At 42.5% G+C, this 20,206-nt stretch overlaps 1 protein-coding gene across 2 annotated transcripts in view; it reads left to right on the forward strand.

Annotated features, from left to right (window-relative positions):
* Positions 1-20,206, forward strand: part of LOC111143383 (phosphoglucomutase 1) — a 62,798-nt gene that overhangs the window by 24,209 nt on the left and 18,383 nt on the right. The window contains exons 1-7 of one of the 2 annotated variants that reach the window (XM_022497086.1): positions 3,017-3,366; positions 9,308-9,470; positions 9,814-9,960; positions 11,830-11,955; positions 14,286-14,476; positions 15,767-15,921; positions 18,889-19,004. In XM_022497086.1, coding sequence (XP_022352794.1) covers positions 3,067-3,366; positions 9,308-9,470; positions 9,814-9,960; positions 11,830-11,955; positions 14,286-14,476; positions 15,767-15,921; positions 18,889-19,004 — 1,198 coding nt within the window. In that variant the 5' untranslated portion in view covers positions 3,017-3,066. Of the gene's footprint in view, positions 1-3,016; positions 3,367-9,307; positions 9,471-9,813; positions 9,961-11,829; positions 11,956-14,285; positions 14,477-15,766; positions 15,922-18,888; positions 19,005-20,206 lie in introns of those variants that run through there. The other variant, XM_022497087.1, reaches the window with a different exon arrangement.

The raw sequence follows: 20,206 nt of genomic DNA on the forward strand, positions 1-20,206 counted from the left end.
GAGCCTCATGCAGAATGCGATCTCTGTACTCTAGGATCATGACCTAAGCTGAAGGCAGATGCTTAATGGACTGAGCCACCCAGGGGCCCAGAAAGGTTTTTTTTTCAACTTTTAAGAATCAGAATAGTTCTATTTGGAATACTTCCTGTATCAGTTAGTTTTCAGATAGTTAGAAACTGGTGCTGTGTCCCAGAGAAGGTTTAATTCAGGAGAAGTGCCGCTTTTACAACACTTATGGTGTAAAAAAAATTTTTTTAGAAACAAGTTATGGTTCCCATGAAAACACACTGGTAAGCTGAGGTGTTCTAGCGTGTGATGTGGCCACGGTCTTCAAGGAAAAAAAAGTATTTCCTGTCCTTTGAAGCAAGAACTGTTGGATCTCATGCTGTGAAGAAAACCACTCTTATGATTGTATTTTTTTGTATTGAACATCTACTTTGAATTTGCATAATTATGCCTTGATTCTTCGTGACTTCTCGTTTTATGAAATTGATTTGCATTAATCAAACTGTAAATAAAATCAGTGCATGGGGGAAAAAAAATCAACATGTTAACTCTCTTGGTTCCAGCTTCAGGAACTGAGCTTCAGCAAGAGATGGCAGACCATCAGCAGAGAACATGCTGGACCGTGTGGGCAAAGACATTCCAGCTGGGGATGTTGGAGTACCCTTTTGACCAAGTGCCCCTAGGTCTAGCCTGGGATTTCAAGAACTTGGTTTTTTGTTTTTTGTTTTGTTTTCAAGAACTTGTTAAGAAAACTACCAAATATGTGGCCGGTTGCTCTGTTATTCCCAATGAAAAGATTATTGGGTTGATATTTCATAAATCTTGACCTATTATTAAATATGTCAAGACACATATGCTTGGCCTAATTTGCAAACTTATCTAGAACCAGAGAAAACTTGGCACCAGACTTTAAAAAAACGCCTTTATTGTCATTGCCAGCAGTAGGCATGTAAACTATGGTTAGCATAGCAAGCTGACTTCATAAATTAATTTCTACAGAATTTTATCTTTTTTTTTTTAAGAAGATCTTTTTTTTTTTTTTTAAAGATTTTATTTAATTATTTGTCAGAGAGAGAGAGGGAGAGAGAGCAAGCACAGGCAGACAGAATGGCAGGCAGAGGCAGAGGGAGAAGCAGGCTCCCTGATGAGCAAGGAGCCCGATGTGGGACTCGATCCCAGGACGCTGGGATCATGACCTGAGCCGAAGGCAGCTGCTTAACCAACTGAGCCACCCAGGCGTCCCAAGAATTTTATCTTTAAGAAGTAAATAAAAGCCCCCAATAAACTATAAAACCTGTCCTTTGGCCAACTGCTTTTCAACTTAGTAGACATGGTCTTGCAAATTGTTTTAATGTTATGTCTTGAGGTCTTCCCTGCACTTGGACCAGCACCGTTTGTCATTTGAAGGAGACCAGGCTTCTCTGCCAGCAGCTGCGTTCAGCTCTGGGGCCCGTCCCCTCAGCTGGTCCTGCAGAGAGGGCAGTCTGCTGCTCGCAGTCCTGTTTGTTTTCAGACCTTGCTTGACAAGTTAGTAGAAAAATACTCAGATTTTGTTTATCAAGTGATTATTCATGTTTCGCTTGAAAACCTGGACTCCAGTGCATATTGGACTCTCCAAACATGTGGTGTAACTAGCCCTGGTTTACTTTTTAAGCATCCTTGACAAGTTCACCAAAACCTTGACAATGGAGTTTCTTAATTGTCAACTTCTGCTGAACTAGATAAGGAAACATGCATTTAAATAGATCATTAATAAAATCTTAGGGACCAAATGGGGGTTGGATATTAAATTTATTCAGGTAGAATGTTTTAAAACATCTTAGGTTCTTCAAATGCAAAGGACTTAACCTGCTTCACTAAAAATGTTTTCTTAAAAGCCAAGTCTATGTAAAACTGAGAAAATGGGAGACACTTGGGTGGCTCAGTCAGTTAAGCATCTGATTTGGCTCAGCTCATAATCTCAGGGTGCTGAGATCGAGCCCCGGTGTCAGGCTTCCTGCTCAGCGGGGAGTCTGCTTCTCCCTCTCCCTCCTCCTGCCGCTCCCCCTGCTTGTGCCCTCTATTTCTCTGTCAAATAAATAAATAAAATATTTTTTAAAAACCTGAAAAAATGAAAACACAAAGTTTAATCTTACGTTCGTATTATTTGTCCAGATAATAACTTGATCAAACCTCATGCACTTAGAAAAATATACTTTTTTCCCCTCTCTGTTTCTCTTGCATTTTCAAGGATTTGGTGCATCTCCATTCCCACATTTCCCTAAGTTCAAGGGAATGACCAAGGTATTGATCATTCAGGGCATATTTGTACGTATCTACTCTTCTGGAGCTGAATACTGTCTTGTTAAATCCTTGGTGGGCAATGAATAAATTTATTCTGTTCGGTGACTTTCTTCCTTCCAACTGGAATTGCATGTGGGAAGTAAAAAATTACTTGGGTATCAAAATGATGGTGGTGTAAGGAAACCAGAGGTAACTGAGATCCCTCACTTCCATTTTAAGATTGACCTTTAACTTGCTAGGATGGCATGGGACAACTGTAGCAGCAGATGGCCTTCTCGGTGACGAGTGCCCAGAGAGGCTCTGCGTTAAGAGGTGTCAGGAGCAGCGGGAGCCACACCAGGGTGTCCTGTTCAAAAGTCCCTGCTTTTTGGGACTGCGCTTGCTCCATCGTTGCCTGGGCTCTGCGAGTGGAGGCTGGCAGCCATCCGGTGTTTGTGACGGAAGGCTGCCACAGGCAGTATCCTTGGACTATCTAATGGGGGAGATGCGGCAAAAATAATTGAAGGGTATTTGTCGTCGTTATGTGGGCAGAAGTATCCTCACCAAAACAACTTGGAAAATGTGTTTTTTATGTGGGTGTGGATGGGTGTGTGGCCCTTAACTTTTCACCATGGGTGACGACAGCAAGGACTTAACAGAGCTTCCTGGTTGAGAGAGATCAACCTCTCCTTTAGTTACTCAGATGACTCTGTTGCAGCTTCGGGTCGGACAGACTATTTTGAGGACCCTTGCCTGCTCCCTGAACACCCTCACTGAGCCAAGTGGTGAAAATGAAAGATGAGTAATTTTGGTGAATGGATTTCCGGGAAATACAGGAAAATGGAAGAAAGTCCTCTTCCTCTGTTGACCTTTGCTACCGCACCCTACCATGACCAAAAACCAGGAACTAGTGGATTACGGAAGAAAACCTATTGTTTTGAGGCGAAGCCATGTTATCTGGAGAATTTCATCCAGAGTCTGTTCTTTTCCATAGACCTCAAAGATCGCCAGGGATCCTCACTGGTGGTTGGTGGAGATGGGCGGTATTTTAATAAGTCGGCGATAGAAACAATAGTGCAGATGGCGGCCGCCAATGGGGTTGGTATACGATAATTATTATTATGTTTCTGGCTCTCCACATATGCTTCTTTCTTCGTTTTGCAGAAATATACAAGAGTACAAGGATTTGTATGTTGTATACACTTCAGTTCTACTAGCATCCCTATAGCGTTTCATTGTGACTGCAGAAAACGTGTATTGTGATACTACTCCTGAAATTACAGTAGTCATGTTGGGATCTAGGAATGTAAGTTCGGCTCCTTTTGTGTTGTACTCCATGCCTTTTGCTTGAAAAAGTACCTGCTGCTTTTTAAACATGAAAGCACACCCCCGAGCCTTAAGCTGTCTTATCTACATTCTAACCTAGTTCCGAGGGGTACCCTCGCCTATGTAAGACGGCTCTAATGAGTAGAGGAGAGAGGAGGATTTTGTTTTCTTTCAATGGCTTCCTTGTTGAAGTTCAGTCACTTGTCAAACAGGAAAACAAAAGCCAGGGCGTGCTGTTGTTTGTGGATCCTGGTAGTCATGCAGAAATGCCAGGAGGGGATTGGAAAATGTTAGGTATAAGCCTACCAAGAGGACCTGTTACAGAGGAGCCTGCTTATAATGACCTTGGACACAAAGAAGCCCTGTGTGCGGCGAATTTGTGTAACAGGGTAGAGTTCATAACTCTCGTAAGACTATAATATAAGGAGGCTCGGCTGAGAGCTCGGCATTGTGAAAAACTGCATTGGCCAAATTAACCAAATCAGAAGGAATCTTGCGCCAGAAGGCATTGATCTTGATAATCTAATAATTCGCACAGTCCCAATGATTTGCAGGAACGTGGGCAGCAGGACATTGCTGTTTTTGCTCTGCAGATTCCTCTGTGGGACCAAAAATATATTTTCAGTGTTTTAGATTATACTTAGCAATAACTTGGAGCACACGGTCCCTCAGAACTCACAAATTTTAAAAATCTGTTGTATTTCCTTTCCGAGAGTGATTCTGGTCCTGAGAACATAAAAATTTAGCATGACAACCAAATGTGTTGGGCTTTGGCCGTCGGTCTCTTTTAAATAATATGCCAAGCAGGTGTGATTGCAAAACCCAAATTAAAAGCAAAAATAAAAACACACCACCAAATTAAATTTAAAAATGTTTGTAGATCTTATTGTTTATAATGTGAAGTTTCCTTCCTACCCAGTTTCAGAATCTGAATGCCTCTCATGTAAAAATTGCTGATAAAGCACTCAAATATGAAATTATTATGAAGCATACAGATTTTTAAGATAAAATGTGACATGTTGTAAATTTCACCTTTCAGGAGAGCTGCAAAGGGAAAGGTATTAAGATGCTTTTAATCTTTAGAGAAAGAACGAAAGGAACATTATTTCTCCGCATATATCTAGATCGTTGAGTGGATGTGGTACACTGTCCCCTTTGCTGTGATATATTTGGCTTCATTTCATTTTTGTGTGGAGCTGAAGGATGTTGGAAGAGGTGGTAGGAATGTGTAATTCAGGCAGACCCTATAGACTTGCTCAGATTTACGATCTGAAGGTTTGCTAAATAATACATTTAAGTGATAATAATTGACTAAATATGGTAAGTGCCTATTTGTTAGAGCTGTGGCAGCCCAAGCAGTGTTTTCAAATCTTCTCAAGGGCATTCTTGATTTAAAATAGTGTTGCATTTAAAGCAGTCATGCAACCAAACTGAATTACGTAAAACATTTAGTGGACCTGTAAAGCACTTTAATCTGATAAAACCTATCACCTCCTAGATGGTTTGATTCCTTCCTTTTCTAACATATCCTCAGTTCTGACTCCTGTAACATCCCTTTGACTGTGGACAGAGCTCTAGGGAGGAAATGTAAAGGAAAGATGATTTATTGCCACAGGTTTGTTTCCTCCCCACCTCTATCAATATCCATTTCACCCTTAAGCCGATTCTTGGAAGCCTCTTCAGCCTAGTGAGCTAAATGAAGATCATTCCATTTTTTCCCTCTTTATTACACTTTTATCTGGTGCATTTGTGGACTGTAGAATATAATTTGCCTTTGTTAGAAGTTTCCCTTTGTTTTTATTTGCATAGAGCTATCTGCATTTACAAGAAGTTTTTTTTTTTTTTTACATGATGCTTCTGTGAGCTAAGAAGTACAGGAAATTTTAATGTACAAAATAAGACATTAGTGGGCCCCTGTTTATAATAGCGATATCTCATTTGGTCTCCAGAGCTTTTAATGTAGAGATATGTTTAGAAATAAGAATATGTGTGTATGACTAGCAGGGCAAAGAACATGGAACTTGTTTCTTTGAAACATAAGAAAACATGAGGCCCTTTTTTTTAATTTTTTTATTAGCATATAATGAATGTATTATTTGCCCCAGGGGTACAGGTCTGTGAATCACCAGGTTTACACGCTTCACAGCGCTCACCATAGCGCATACCCTCCCCAATGTCCATAACCCAGCCACCCTATCCCAACCCCCCCACTAACCCAGCAACCCTCAGTTTGTTTCCTGAGATTAAGAGTCTCTTATGGTTTGTCTCCCTACTGATCCTATTTTGTTTCATTTTTTTTCCTTCCTTACCCCCCACAGCTCCCCCCGCCTCTCAAATTCCTCATAATCAGAGAGATCATATGATAATTGTCTTTCTCTGATTGACTTATTTCACTCAGCATAATATCCTCTAATTCTATCCACGTTGTTGAAAATGCCAAGATTTTGGTTTTTTGATGGCTAGGTAGTATTCCATTTGTGTATACATACACACACACACACACACACACACACACCACATCTTCTTTACCCATTCATCTGTTGATGGACATCTAGGTTCTTTTCATAGTTTGAGGCCCTGTTTTTTAAAAGGAAAACGAAGTTTGCTCCCTGTCATGTTGGATGATAAAATGGCACATAAACCGTGAGGTGTCCTTCCTGGTAGTGTGTCATGTGGGAAGGAGTAGCGGGAGGGAGAAGGAAGGACAGGAAAGGCTGTTTGATGGGGAAACTTTCAGTACCAGGTAGAGGGAATTATCTGAAAGTTGGTAGACACTTGGGGGCCAGGGAAGGACTTTTCTTTTTTAAAAATACATTTTTTTTTTTTTGGTAGTAAAGTACATGTAACATAAAACTTAGTGTGTCAGCCATTTTTAAGTGCACAGTATTATTAATTATACTCACAGTGTTCTACAACCATCACCATTATCCATTTCCAGAACTTTTTTCTCATCCCATCTGAAACTCTGTACCCACTAAACGATAACTTCCCATTGCTCCTCCCTCACCCCCAGCAATCTCTCTTCTACTTTTTGCCTATGAATTTGCCTTCTTCTGTGTATGTCATTTAAATGGAATCATACAATACTTGTCCTTATGTGTCTGGCTTATTTTAACCTAGTGCAATGTTTTCAAGGTTCATCCACATTGTAGCATGTATCAGAATTTCATTCCCTTTTATGGCTGAATAACATTCCACAGTGTGTATATGCCATATTTTGTTTACGCATTCATCTGTTGATGGACCTCTGGCTATTGTGAATAATTCTGCTATGAACATGGGTGTACAAGTGATCTGTTTGAGTCCCTGCTTCTTTTGTGTCTACAGCTCAAATTAGAATTTGTAGATCGTATAGTACAGGGAAGGTTTGCATAGAGGAGAGGCACAGAACTATGATTTAAAAAGATGAACGAGGTGGTCCTGAGTTGGAAGGATGAATCAGCCAGGGTAGAATAAGGGTGGTACAGGTGGGAGAGAGAAAGGGGAGATTGAGTCAGGAATTGTTGCAGTTCTCCAGATATTGTCAAGGGAAGGAGGGTAATAGATAGTAATATCTCCTCAATATCAGGTTGAGGATTAATATTCCCAAGGGTGATTCATAGGATAGAGTCCTCTGGAAGGAGGGACTTTGATCTGCTGTTACCTCTTATTGGGCTGAAGAGGAAGAAGGAACCATGGACTTTCCTTGCTTCTGTCTCTTGACTTTCTTATTCTTACCCCCAGTATAATCCCCTCATTCTTGGACCATTGCTGACTGGTTGACCATTGCAGATCTCACCCTAAAGAATGTTAGAATAAGGGATGACTTGGGTGGTGCAGCTTAATATTCATTCACCAGTCTCCCTCTCCAGACCAAATACATATAAGATCTGAGTATAGGTCAGTATAACTTACGTGCAAGTATGTGCAAGTATAATTTCCAGATAACTCCATCACTACTCTGGCTGGTTAAATTGCCATCTCTAATTAAGCCACTCCTATCGAAATTATGGAACTGCTCAACCATAGACTTTCACTCTTATAAGAACCCAGAAACTGCTAGAAGGGTGAGATGTTACTGTTTGCACTGTATTGAGTTAGCTGTTAGTGGCCAGCTATGGTTACTAATTTGCCACGTAACCTTGCCCTGTCATCTATCCCAGTGCCTCCTATACCATCTTTTCATAAACACTTTATTATTGCTTTTAGATGAATGCAAGAATGGATGAATGAGCAGCGTCATAACTTTGGACCTCAGCTTCTTCGTCTACACAGCAGTCCTAGGGAGCAGTTATGAGAATGAATTGAACATGTGATGGGTTTTAGAAAGCACTGTATGGCTCGGTGATAATCATTAATGTTGATTTCGCACCGTCTTCTGGTCCCTCTAGTTTACAGAGGAGCCTCGTTATACCGCCTACCCTGGTCATCACCACTTCCTGAGGGAGGCAAGGCAGAGCAAATGTATTGATCTAATGAACATTGTTCTGAGATGGACAAGTGAGAGCCAAGAGGTCACTGAAATGAACCAGCTGCTTCCTGGGAGATGGTTGGCAGCCGAGGGGTTGATGACGAGGCAGGCAAGCTTTCGGTGACTTGTAGGGGGGCAGAGGTAACAGTCTCAGAAAAGCTTTCCCAGAGAATCCAGGTATCATCAGACACATCTTCTACCACAAGTCATTTCTTCAAGCATGTTTATCTTGGGTGGGGCAGAAGGAAATAACAAATGGAAACGTTTAAAACACCCCTGTCCCTTTCTTCTCTCAGAAGGGAGAATGGAATGAGGGCACAAACTCCTCATTTTATAAATCTTTAGATGCAGTCATCAGGTCTTCTCCAAGTATGTTCAAGGAACTGATGGGACTTCTTCCTTCTTTTCCAACTTGGGTCACGGTGAAACAAACATAAATTACGTTTTAGTGAAGGAAGATTTAGGAGTTGTGCTGATAGCATCTATGAGAGATCCGGGAAGGTAAGTTGAGAACACAGCAAAATACCACCTGGAGTCCTTTCCTGTTGGTGGTTCTGATAGGATTAACCAATAATAAGCCCCAGCATCTTCTGCCTTAGGCTCAGCAGGTAACCCAGGTACACCCCGACGTGGGTAGGTCTGTCCTGCTCGGAGGGGACCACCTGATCAGAATCCAGGCTTGACTGGAAAGATAAGTTTATGAGTCATAGATTCTAAACTCTTCATATAAAGTTTGCCCTTTTCACTTTAAAAAATTTTTTAATTTGCAAAAAGCCTTCTCTCTGGGTAGAATTTCTCTAACCAGCTAAACTTACATCTTCTCCTGTCAGTGTGGTTTGAAAGTATGATTGAACTGGATAAAAATGTGGGTTTTCTAACAACTTTTCAGTGGAAAATTATGAACCTGGTCTGGAAAGACTGTGTTTCAAATACTCTGTGTTTTCTTGCCAGAGCCTGAGCGCTTCCCCAGGCCACACACTATTTTAAAACTACAAAGTCCCAAAAAACTATCTGAAGGGATGGCTTTGTGAAGGAATGGCTTTGTTCTACAGTGTGAATTCTACTTCAATAATAATATTATTCAACAGTAACATTCTACTTCATAATAAAATAATAATAACCTAAGCCGTAGGTGTTGATTAAAGAACATCTTTTCTGGTTCAGCACTATTTCTTTGTCCATCTGCCTGTTGTTTTGATATTTCTGGGCAGTAGCTCTGGATTTATCGATATTAAGGTGCACGTTGTGGATTTCTTCTCTTAGATTGGTCGCTTGGTTATTGGGCAGAATGGAATCCTTTCCACCCCTGCCGTATCCTGCATCATTCGAAAGATCAAAGCCATTGGTGGGATCATTTTGACAGCCAGCCACAACCCAGGAGGACCCAATGGAGATTTTGGAATCAAATTTAATATTTCCAATGGAGGTGAGTTTGCTGTCATTTTGAGGGTAGTCAGTTTCTGTTCATTAGGGTAAACTAAGAACCGAGGCCTTGGAAGGCCAGGGTTCTGGTTCTTATCCTTTGCAAGGGAACTCTTTGTTTCCTTTTGGTGACAGTGGAATGATTCTCATTCTGCTGTACCTGAATATGAGAGGCTATGCATGAATGACCATTAACATGATATTTTCTTTTAGGAAATTTTGGTACTTTGCTGCCTAAATGATGGAATGGCACATGTGCTCATGAAGGGGAATGGATGAGCTCTGTGTTCTTTGTATTTTCATGTCAGTCCCACGAAATGACCCACAGTTCGTTGTCTGATTTCCAGGTCCTGCTCCAGAAGCAATAACGGATAAAATCTTCCAAATCAGTAAGACAATTGAAGAATATGCAATTTGCCCTGACCTGAAAGTAGACCTTGGAGTTCTGGGAAAGCAGCAGTTTGACCTGGAAAACAAGTTCAAACCATTCACCGGCACGTTGACTCTCCTCCTCTCCTGCCCTCTTTAATTCCAACTTGAATTCAGTTTGCCTTTCAAGGTTTTAAGACAATGAGTCTTCAGTTTTGGAAAGATCGTGGTCACTAACCTTTGCATGCCTTAATTAGCAGGTCTGGAGTTGGGTCTGGGAATCCAGAGACCTGGACTCTCGGGGCCCTGCCAGGAATCAGCCCTGTGACTTTGGATAAATCATTTCCAGTTTTCTAGGCCTTGGCTTCCATGCCTATAAAATGAATAGCCTTGACTAGAAGACCTGTAGGATTACATTCAAAGCTAACTTTTATTGAGCGTTCATTATATGCCAAGCTCATAACATGCATTATCCCACTTTATTCTGACAGAGCCCTGTGAGGGCAGCACTATCTGTATTAAGTTTTTCCAGATGAGGAAACAAAGGTTGAGAGAGCTTACATGACAAGCTCAAGATCCCACAGTCAGTGAGTGGTGAACCAGATTTAGACTCAGGTGTGAATTATCCCAAAGCCTGGGCTTGGATTCTTTATTTTTTCTGCCCTGATATTTAGTAAAATCCAAGTCAGCCATTTTGGGGGCTAAATGAAACTCCCCACACAGGCAGCTGTGGTAGATTTTGTAGTTGAATGCCAAGGTATTAGCAGTAATTGATGGAGTCAGTGTTTATAACATTGTTCATATTAGCATAAAAAGAATGAGGTAGTTAGTAAGGCGACTTGCATTTTGGCTGTTCTAATGTGCACACTTTCCTCTGGATTGCAATTTGATGGAATGCATTTTTGTTGGAACCTACCCATCGAGAGGTCGCGGTTTCATCCTAACGAAGATAACCTGGCACCTTGGCACATCTTGAAGACATGCTTAGGGTTTAGAAAACACCAGTAGAGAATTTCTTAAACTCTTAATGTTTCAAAAATGTTCAGAACCCCGCACATCCAACAAGAACAATACTAAGTTTTTATATTTGTTTTATTTCTTTAGTGGTACGTGTGGGAAGTGGTTTATTAAAAATTTTTTTCCCTGCTTTTTACCATTAAGTTCCACGGTAGTGGGCCTAGAAAAAGGAAAGGAAAGTGGGCATTGAGTTTCCTGTTACTTATATCATCAAAATGTGCTTCTTAGGATGCTAGGCAAGGAGGGAGTGTGGCCATGTAGCTGAATTTACAGTCAGGCAAACCTGTGTCAAAAGTCCCATGTGTGGGGCACCTGGGTGGCTCAGTGGGTTAAAGCCTCTGCCTTCAGCTCAGGTCATCATCCCAGGGTCCTGGGATCAAGTCCCGCATTGGGCTCTCTGCTCAGCGGGGAGCCTGCTTCCCTTCCTCTCTCTCTGCCTGCCTCTCTGCCTACTTGTGATCTCTGTCAAATAAATAACTAAAAATCTTGGGAGAAAAAAAAAAAAATCCCACGTGTGCCCCATCCCAGCTGTGTGGGCAAGTTACTTACCCTTTCAGGCTTGAAGCTTTCTTGTCTACAGAATAGGACTAAGAACATTTCCTGTCAGGAATATTGTTAGTATTGAATAAGAGATTGTGTAACAGCCTGGGCATGCTGGATGGGCTTGATAATTATCCTTTTAAAGTAGCTATTGTGGGTTTACAGCAATGTAATCATTTCAGAAGATAATATTTCTTTAAAAAAATTTTTTTGAAGGAGGTGGGAGGGGCAGAAGGAGAGAGAGAATCCTAAGCAGGCTCCATGCTCAGCTCAGCACAGAGCCTGACATGCGGCTTGATCTCATGACCCTTGAGATGATGACCTGAGCCGAACTCAGGAGTTAGATGCTTAACTGACTGAGCCACCCAGGCGGCCTGAGGGTAATATTTCTTAATGTGTTTAGTTCCCCCATCTTTTAACATTGCTTGTTCTCACAGTGGAAATTGTGGATTCCGTGGAAGCTTATGCTACCATGCTGAGGAACATCTTTGATTTCAGTGCACTGAAAGAACTGCTTTCTGGTCCAAACCGACTGAAGATCCGTATCGATGCCATGCATGGAGGTATGGAGCCATGTCTCTTCCCTTGCCTCCTCTCAGAGACAGCAAGCTGCTCTCTACCTTGGGTACTATGATGCTTTAACAAGCCTTTTCTCAAGACTCTTTGCTTCACGGTTTTTAAATAGTGAGTTTGCAACCATATCAGAGTGTCATTCACATAGATAAAGATCTAATTGTATACAGCCAAAAAATGGTAGAGACATTCCTTGTGGCAAGGTAGTGCAAAGGTCAGAGTTTCCACATTAAGCAACTTTTTGTGGGTGCTTCCTCCCCCTCAGAAGATACCTTACATTCTTCCCAAACGCCCCCATCTATTCCAAGGGGGGCGGGAGTCATTTGCTAGAAGACGTCAACATGTTCTGAGTCCCATACCCCATTCAGCTGCCCCCACATGTGCCTTTTCTTAGAAGAGCAGAGCTTACAAGAGCAAGCTGAGGATTAAATTCAGGAATAGCAGTTGGGTGTCTCTCCCTCTTCTTCCTCTGTGGGTGTGTGGCCCGGTCAGCAGAGATAGCAGCCACCATCGTGGACTAGAACCGTGAGGCTTTCTCACATGGAGAAATACGGGAATTCCTGAGCACGGAGGTTATTTATTTGTTTTGTAATAAATTTAGAATTTTCTAATCTTTGAGGAGGAAAGAGTCTCCCTGGTTTTAGAGTCCAGCTGTGCGCCTTGTTGGGAACACTTTCTGTCTGGGATTGAACCTTTTCCATGTGCCGTTAGGGCCTCCTGTTACACTGTGAAACCACAGTTAGAAAACCTTCTGGTGGGCTAATATCTTCCATCCCTGAACCTCACCTTTGAGTCCTAAGTTGCCTCTGGAGTCCCACAGAATGTGTCTACTTCCTTACTAAGATAATAGCCATTCTGTCATTTCACACCATTCACCTGGTATGTATTGGGTACCTACTACATGTGTGATTGGGGGTAGGCAGGGACTTGGGGAGATGGGATGGGTCAAAAACTGCTAACAAAATGAGGGGTAGATAGAATTTCTAGTATTCTTTTTGGGGTATGGAAGAAGGCATAGCTTGACTAGCAGTATCAAGAGAGGTTTCCTGGAAGAAGTTGGCAACCCACTTAGTAGTTATTATGAGAGAAAGATCTAGGGTGGTCATTTCCAGCTGATGCAATGGCTGGAACAAAGCCACGAAGGCTTAAGAGATGTTATGTTAGGGAAGTGAGGAGAATGGCTTAAGAATGGGCTTTATATGTTAATTAACTAGATTTTAAATAAAAACTAGAAATAAAAAATTAAAAAGAATGGGTTTGTGTTGGGGTGTGGGGTAGAGGAAGCTGGTCATGAAGTACACTTTGTTCTCCAGGTCTTTCAGGGGTTCCTCTAATGCCTCAGTTTCCATATCCTTCACAGCCCTGGCTGCCTTGACCTTATTCTGTGGTGTGTCCATAGCCTCCTTAATGTGACCCCTAACTGGAGAAACATCTTCTATCCTCTTCCAACCTCTGTGGCCTACATTGGTGTCTGTACCTTCCTTGATGAAAACACATTCTCAGCATTTTAGAGATGAATGTTCTTGGTAGTTGTACAAAATGTCACCATAAAAGTATGTGACTGGTTTTTCCTCTTGCTGATAGTTCTTACTTTTTGTTTGTTTCTATTTTTAACCAGTTTGTCTGATAACCGGATATAGTAGGAGGATTAGGGCTCTGAATCCCAGCTCCCTCTCCCACTAGATATGTAAATTTGGGCAAATGGCTTCATCTCAGACCAGTGTTCTGACCTATAAAGTAGAGATGATAATCATAATGCAGATATTTATAACATATGTGCCAGGTGCTGTCATCAGGGCTTCCTATCTATTAACTTGTCGAATCCTCACACCAGCCCTGTTAGGTAGCCACCATTATTATCCTCATTTTGCAGATAGGGTAGGTGGAGCCACAGTTATACAGCCCATGGTTAACCGAGCTGGGATTTGAACCCAGACACTGATTCCAGAGTCCAAGCTCTTAAGCACTAAGCTCTACTATGTTGTGAGCTCTTTTTTTTTTTTTGGAGGAGTGAGAAAATGGTTGTGAAGCCCCTGGCAAGGTGTGTAGTAGGGCCTTCATAGACACTAACTCCCCTGCCTTCCCCCATTTTCCTTTCCTTCATCAACTAGCCCCACCTTTTCTAGTCGAACCCCTCATTATTCCTTTTGGCAAAACCTTCCATCCCAGTCAGACTTATCTCTGCTGGCCCCTGAACGTAGGCTTTATGTTCTCATTGCCCTTCCCGCCATTCTCCTTAGAATGCCTCTACCTCCTCCCCTGATCCTGACATGCTTTAACAAATCATAGTTTCTGATTCTTCCTTTCACATTTTACGTAGTTGTGGGACCATACGTGAAGAAGATCCTCTGTGAAGAACTGGGCGCCCCCGCCAACTCAGCGGTTAACTGTGTCCCTCTGGAGGACTTCGGAGGTCACCACCCTGACCCCAACCTCACCTACGCCGCTGACCTGGTAGAGACCATGAAAACAGGAGAGCACGACTTCGGGGCTGCCTTTGATGGAGATGGGGTGGGTACAAGGGTGTTTCCGTGAACTCTGATGTGGGCCAGGCCTGGTCCTACAAAGCAGGGAGAAGCAGGCTGCTTCCATCAGGCCCTGTGGGCTTTGTGAGTGAGTGACTGTCAAGGAGTCCTCACTGCATATGGGGTCAGGGCTAAGTTATTAGAGGACCCTCTTGAACAGGAATGAGTCCTTGAAATGGGACCCATGTGTTTGGTTTTAGATATTCCTGTTTCCTAAGAGTGGCAGGGTGATCAGGGTGCAGTTAATGGTATAACGGCTGGTGCTTCATGAGCTGGTCAGGTTCTAGAAATCCATCCTAGGTTTATTCAACCCTTTAAAAGATTTTGGCCTTGTAATATACCCATTTGTCATTTGCATTAGCTGAATAATAAAACTATAATGAGAGAATTAACCTTTTATTCCTTCTCTACACTTAGTATCTTTAATAAACAGGCTGTTTTATTTACATTGGTGACTATATAACAGACAGGGAAGAAATGTATTTTCGTTGGTACTACACCTTGGTACTACACGTTTTACTTAGACAAAAATATATTTTTATTGCTCTTCTTCTTAAATTCAGCCAGAACCCATTATTTCTGAAAAAACATAAAATTTCCCATATCAAAATTTTGGACAATTAAAAGGTCCTCCAAGACATTATTTTGCAGTGCCCCTTTCTGAAGCAGGGCATGATGGGAGTTTTTTCCTCCATACACAGTGTTACTCGAGTACTTCCTTACACCAGGCACCGAGGAAGCAGTGAAGGTGGCAGTGTGTTTTGCTGGGCCCTGCATCAGATGGAGAGGCCGTGATTTAGGAGCCCTTTCTTGAAGAAATCTGCTTTATTCCTCGAAAGATGCCTAGTAGACCCACCAAACTATGTGAACAGTCATTGTTTCCTTTTCTTATGTCGATCTCTTCTCTCCTTTGGGAGAGAGGTGATTGATTCCAGAGTTTGGAAAAGGTCTGGGAAGTTCAAGTCAGCCGGCCTCTGGAGGAGGAGCAGAGATTCTGGTTCAGAAGGAGTTTGTGCTTGCTCTTTAATTGAAAACAGTTTCTGTTTTTTTGGCATGGGGGTGCCTTCGGTGTAGCAGTGTACTATGCAGAACCATTAGAAACAAAGTTCAGTGCTTAGAACCCAGTATGAATAGAGATACCAGTTTTAAATTTGAGAATTTAAAATTTTGATACCCCCCCATGTAAGATAGTTTTTTGTTGTTGGTGGTGTTTGTTTGTTTGTTTGTTTAACAGTTTGATTAAAAGCTCTTCCTTTGAATCCCCCTTCTCCCAAAGGATCGAAACATGATTCTGGGCAAGCACGGGTTCTTTGTGAACCCTTCGGACTCCGTGGCTGTCATTGCTGCCAACATCTTCAGCATTCCGTATTTCCAGCAAACCGGGGTCCGAGGCTTTGCCCGCAGTATGCCCACCAGTGGGGCCCTGGACCGGTAGGTCTTCATTCCCGTGGCCCTCACCGGGCTCTTCTCTGTATCCAGAACGCTCTTGCTCCCGCCCGCAGCTTGGGCATCTGAGGCATAATGTGTGCTAACTGTTTATTTAGTCAAACATTGTTTATTGAAGGAGAATTAATATATAGTGTTTTATTGGTGTCAGGCCCACACCATATTGATTTGGCAATTCTGTGTATTAGTGCTCACCGCAGTAAGCGGGGTCCCCACCGGTTCCCATACGACGTTATTGCAGTACTACTGACTGTAGTCCCTATGCTGTGCTCTGCATTTCTGGGACTTGTCTCTCTTAATCCCCGTCACCTGTTTCAACATTCCCCCACCCACCTCCCCTCTGGCAACCGCCAGTGTGTTCTCGCTATGCAAGAGTCTGTTTGGTTGTTTGTTTTGTTTTTTCTCTTCCACATATAAGTGTTTATGAGGGAAGGTGTGGGTTTTTTCTGGGTTAGATGTCCCCTCTCTGTGCTTCCTCACGACCCTGTGCTTCTTCCATTCCAGCACTTACCACACTGTTTCCATAGCTTGTTTGCTTACCTGTCTGTCCTGCTACACTGTAAACTTCTACAGAGAAAAGACTGTCTTATTCACTAAAGTGTATGCCATGGTGTGCCTGGCACACAGTAGGACACACACACACACACACACACACACACACACACACACCCTTTTTAAAAAAGAACAGTTGAATGTTACTGAAGAAATGAGTGGATGGCAGCCCCACTGTACTGAAGACATCACTCTGGAGAACCACCCCCCTCCTTTAGCAGGTGTGCACAGAGTTTGAATGAAAGAGCAGTTCGAAGGAGGGTCAGTATGTCAGAGAACTTCTGAAGAAGCATTCCACGTCCATCCCTCGCTGGGTGCCCGTCCATACACAAACACAGTAAATGTTCATTTCTCCAAAATCCAAATAAACAAAAAGCTCAAATAGTTAAGGAAAATTATATTCAGTTTTTATGAGAAAGGACCCGGTATAATAAACATTTAGTATCTCAGATTTGCTTATTTATTTATTTGTTATATAACCCCTCATTTACAAAGGCTTTAAGGTGATTTGTGAGACCACCTCTAAAACAATTAAAAAAATACAAGTAATACATAGTAAATGAGGACCAAGGAGAATGCTACTTAGAACATATTAGGTGCCCAGTAAATGTTTGATGAATGAATGGATAAGGAATGAGTGAATAAATAAAAGGTCAAGGTCAGAGAAGAAAGCCAAATGGATATATCAAGGTTCTTCTAGGAATAACTGATATTTATTGAGCATTGCCTTAAGTTTTAAGTCATTTAATTCTCAAACCAACCTTTGGAGGTCAATGCTATCTATAACCCCACTTTAGAGGTGGGAAAACAAAAGGCCAAAGAAGTTAAGTAACTTGCCCAAGGTCACCCAGCTAGTAAATGGCTGAGTCAGAATTTGAACCCAGCACCTTTGCTCCTCATCAGCCCAAGTGGGCCATGTAGTAGTTTCCTACTGTGGGGGAGAGGAGGGATATGTGTTAACACAATCAGTGCTAATTTCCCTTCTGCTAAGAAAAAGTTGATGATAATATTCATAGAGTGGTTTATAGTCGTTTTTTTTTTTAATTATTCATTTATTTATTTCACAGAGAGAGAGATCACAAGCAGGCAGAGAGGCAGGCAGAGAGAGAGGGGGAAGCAGGCCCCCTGCTGAGCAGAGATCCCGATGTGGGGCTTGATCCCAGGACCCTGAGATCATGACCTGAGCTGAAGGCAGAGGCTTAACCCACTGAGCCACCCAGGCACCCCGAGTGGTTTATAGTCTTAATTGATTGTCACAGCAATCCTCATCCTAAAGAAGAGGACCCCAAAGGTCAGAGAGGCTAGTCGTCTTGTTGAAGACCCCCACAGCTAAGTCAAAGCAAGAATTAGAACCCTGTGCTTCTGGGTCCACACCCTGCAGCTGAAGTTGTGAGCTGGTTTTGGCCAAGCTGTTGTAATTAGACCTAGCAGGCCCGGAAATAACTTCCGTGTCATCCAAGAGCAGTTTAATTTCTAGTTTTTGGAAAAATTGATAATGCACATATAGAATCACAATGGAAATAACTCATTACCCAGGTAAAAGTTTATTTTATTTTCAGCTTTCAAGCGTATAGATTTAATTTTCTTCAGATGTTAGAGTCTAAATGTGACATTGCTCTGCTAGCGATAAGGTCAGCTTTCTGGAAGGCATTACGTTAAAAACAGCAAATGAAATGTAGATTCGTCTTCCTTTTCAGAGGGAAAGGGACCTTAAAAAAAAAAAAAAGGCCCGTAAGGTTCTAAATAGTCTACAGATACATAGGAAGGAGTAGAAGATGTGTTGGAGAGGATAGGGGACCAAGGAGCAGCGTGGGGGAGTTGGTACAAATGGGAGACCCACAGGACACTGTCCTTTCTGGGCTTCTGGTGAAACGAAAAGAGCATTGACCGGGCGGCTAGATAGCAGGCTTTTGCTCATCCTGGCTCTGCGGACCTTAGGCTGGTCACCTACCATCCTAGACCCTGTTTCCTCTTCTGTAAAATGGTGCCCTCCTAAGCCCAATAATCCATGAGTCTGTGACATGAAGTGCACCGAAACATCCTTCCTTTGTTCTTTATGGAATGCTGATAGCCAGTCTGTGTCCAAAACACGTTGGGTGGAAAGAGCCTCAAAAACAGCCTTGCACATTTTGCTACTGTCGCTCCTTCTAAGATATTAACCTCAGTGACCTGAATTAATTCTTCCTTCTTCCTCTTTTACCCCCTCCTCCGACTCCACGTATAATAGCCCATTGTGCACAAGTTTTCTCCTACGATTTTCCATCCATCTTAGAATTATGTGTACCTCCGAGCCGTGCTAAATGGGACCCTTGATTACAATAACGGTTGCCAGTGCCCCCCCCCCACGTGGCTAAGCTAACAGTCCTGCTGTGATGTAACTTTGATTTCATGCCTTTGAAGGGTGGCTAATGCTACAAAGATCGCTTTGTATGAGACCCCAACGGGCTGGAAGTTTTTCGGGAATTTGATGGATGCGAGCAAACTGTCCCTCTGTGGGGAGGAGAGCTTCGGGACTGGTGAGTGCATGGCCCTGTGCTACCGTGCCCTTTCCTGTAAACACGACTGCCGGGGACGCTCTGACTGCTAAGGCGGGACCAAAATAGCACCAGTGGCTGATGTGTCCTAAATCAAAATGCAGTCTATTTATAACAACCCTGGTGAAGTGTACACATTTGAAAAGCCGTGAGCGTGCTTAGCCGAGGAGGGCTAATTTTACTTCCAGAGGATCAGATCCACCAAGACAGGAAGTTTGGGGGGCCCCCTCGGCGGCATCGTCCCTGAGACCGTAGAGATTAAACAGAGTGATAAACATGTGTTTCTTCCCTCCGTGGCCAAGGAAACCTTTATAAATGTTTTCCTTTCTGGGGAAGAAATATGGTGGAACAAGTCAGTTTTTCGTTTTTATTTAAAAGGAAGTTGCCGCACAGCATTAAATCTTTCTCTTGAACCGGCCCAAGCTTGCTGTAGCAACAAGTTTTGATTCATTAAGGTTAAATGGAAGGAGGCCATTAGGGTGGAAGGAAGTTGCTAGGTGATCAAGAGATGAGAACCATGTCCTTGTCCATGAGGAGGTCTGCAAAAATGGTTAGCGTGATGAGGGAGGGGAACGTGGTAGGCTGGGGGACCTTTCAGGACCCTTAGACCCTACTTACTGTGCTCTTCCTCCTCCTCTCTGCCTGTCCAAATGCTGACCGGAAGTCCTACTTCCATGACCTTCTCTACTGCCTCATCCTACCCATGTCAGTTTCTCACCTTTCTAACCCTCCATTCAGGCATGTGGCCCTTATCCATGTGTTGGTCTCCAGCCAGGTTGCAAGGTACATCACTGGCCATATTTCTTCTCCTCTTAGTATTTTTATCCAATATTTTGAAATAAAAGGACTGATCTTGGTCCTTTAGTACCAAAGCAAAGCAAAGATTGAAATCTAGCCTTCTGTAAGCCTTGCAACTGAGTTCATACCAGGTTAAATACTGATTTGAATACTGTTTTGAATAGCAGTTTGAATACTGATTTTATTTCATTTCCTGCAAGTCCTGGGGTAGGGTGGGTAGAATGAGCTGGTAAATTTAAAACACCTATATACAAAGCTCTAAGAAATGGAACGTCCTAGAGGGAGTGGTAGTGCTCCTTGGTAATGAATTGACTTGATAGAATTGGAGGATGTAAGAAAGATGGATGAGTCTTGGGACTGAACAGTGTCCACAAAGAAGACTCGAT

This window comes from Enhydra lutris, unplaced genomic scaffold (assembly GCF_002288905.1).
Source record: "Enhydra lutris kenyoni isolate GAN:26980312 unplaced genomic scaffold, ASM228890v2 scaffoldscaffold9, whole genome shotgun sequence".
Taxonomy (NCBI): domain Eukaryota; kingdom Metazoa; phylum Chordata; class Mammalia; order Carnivora; family Mustelidae; genus Enhydra; species Enhydra lutris.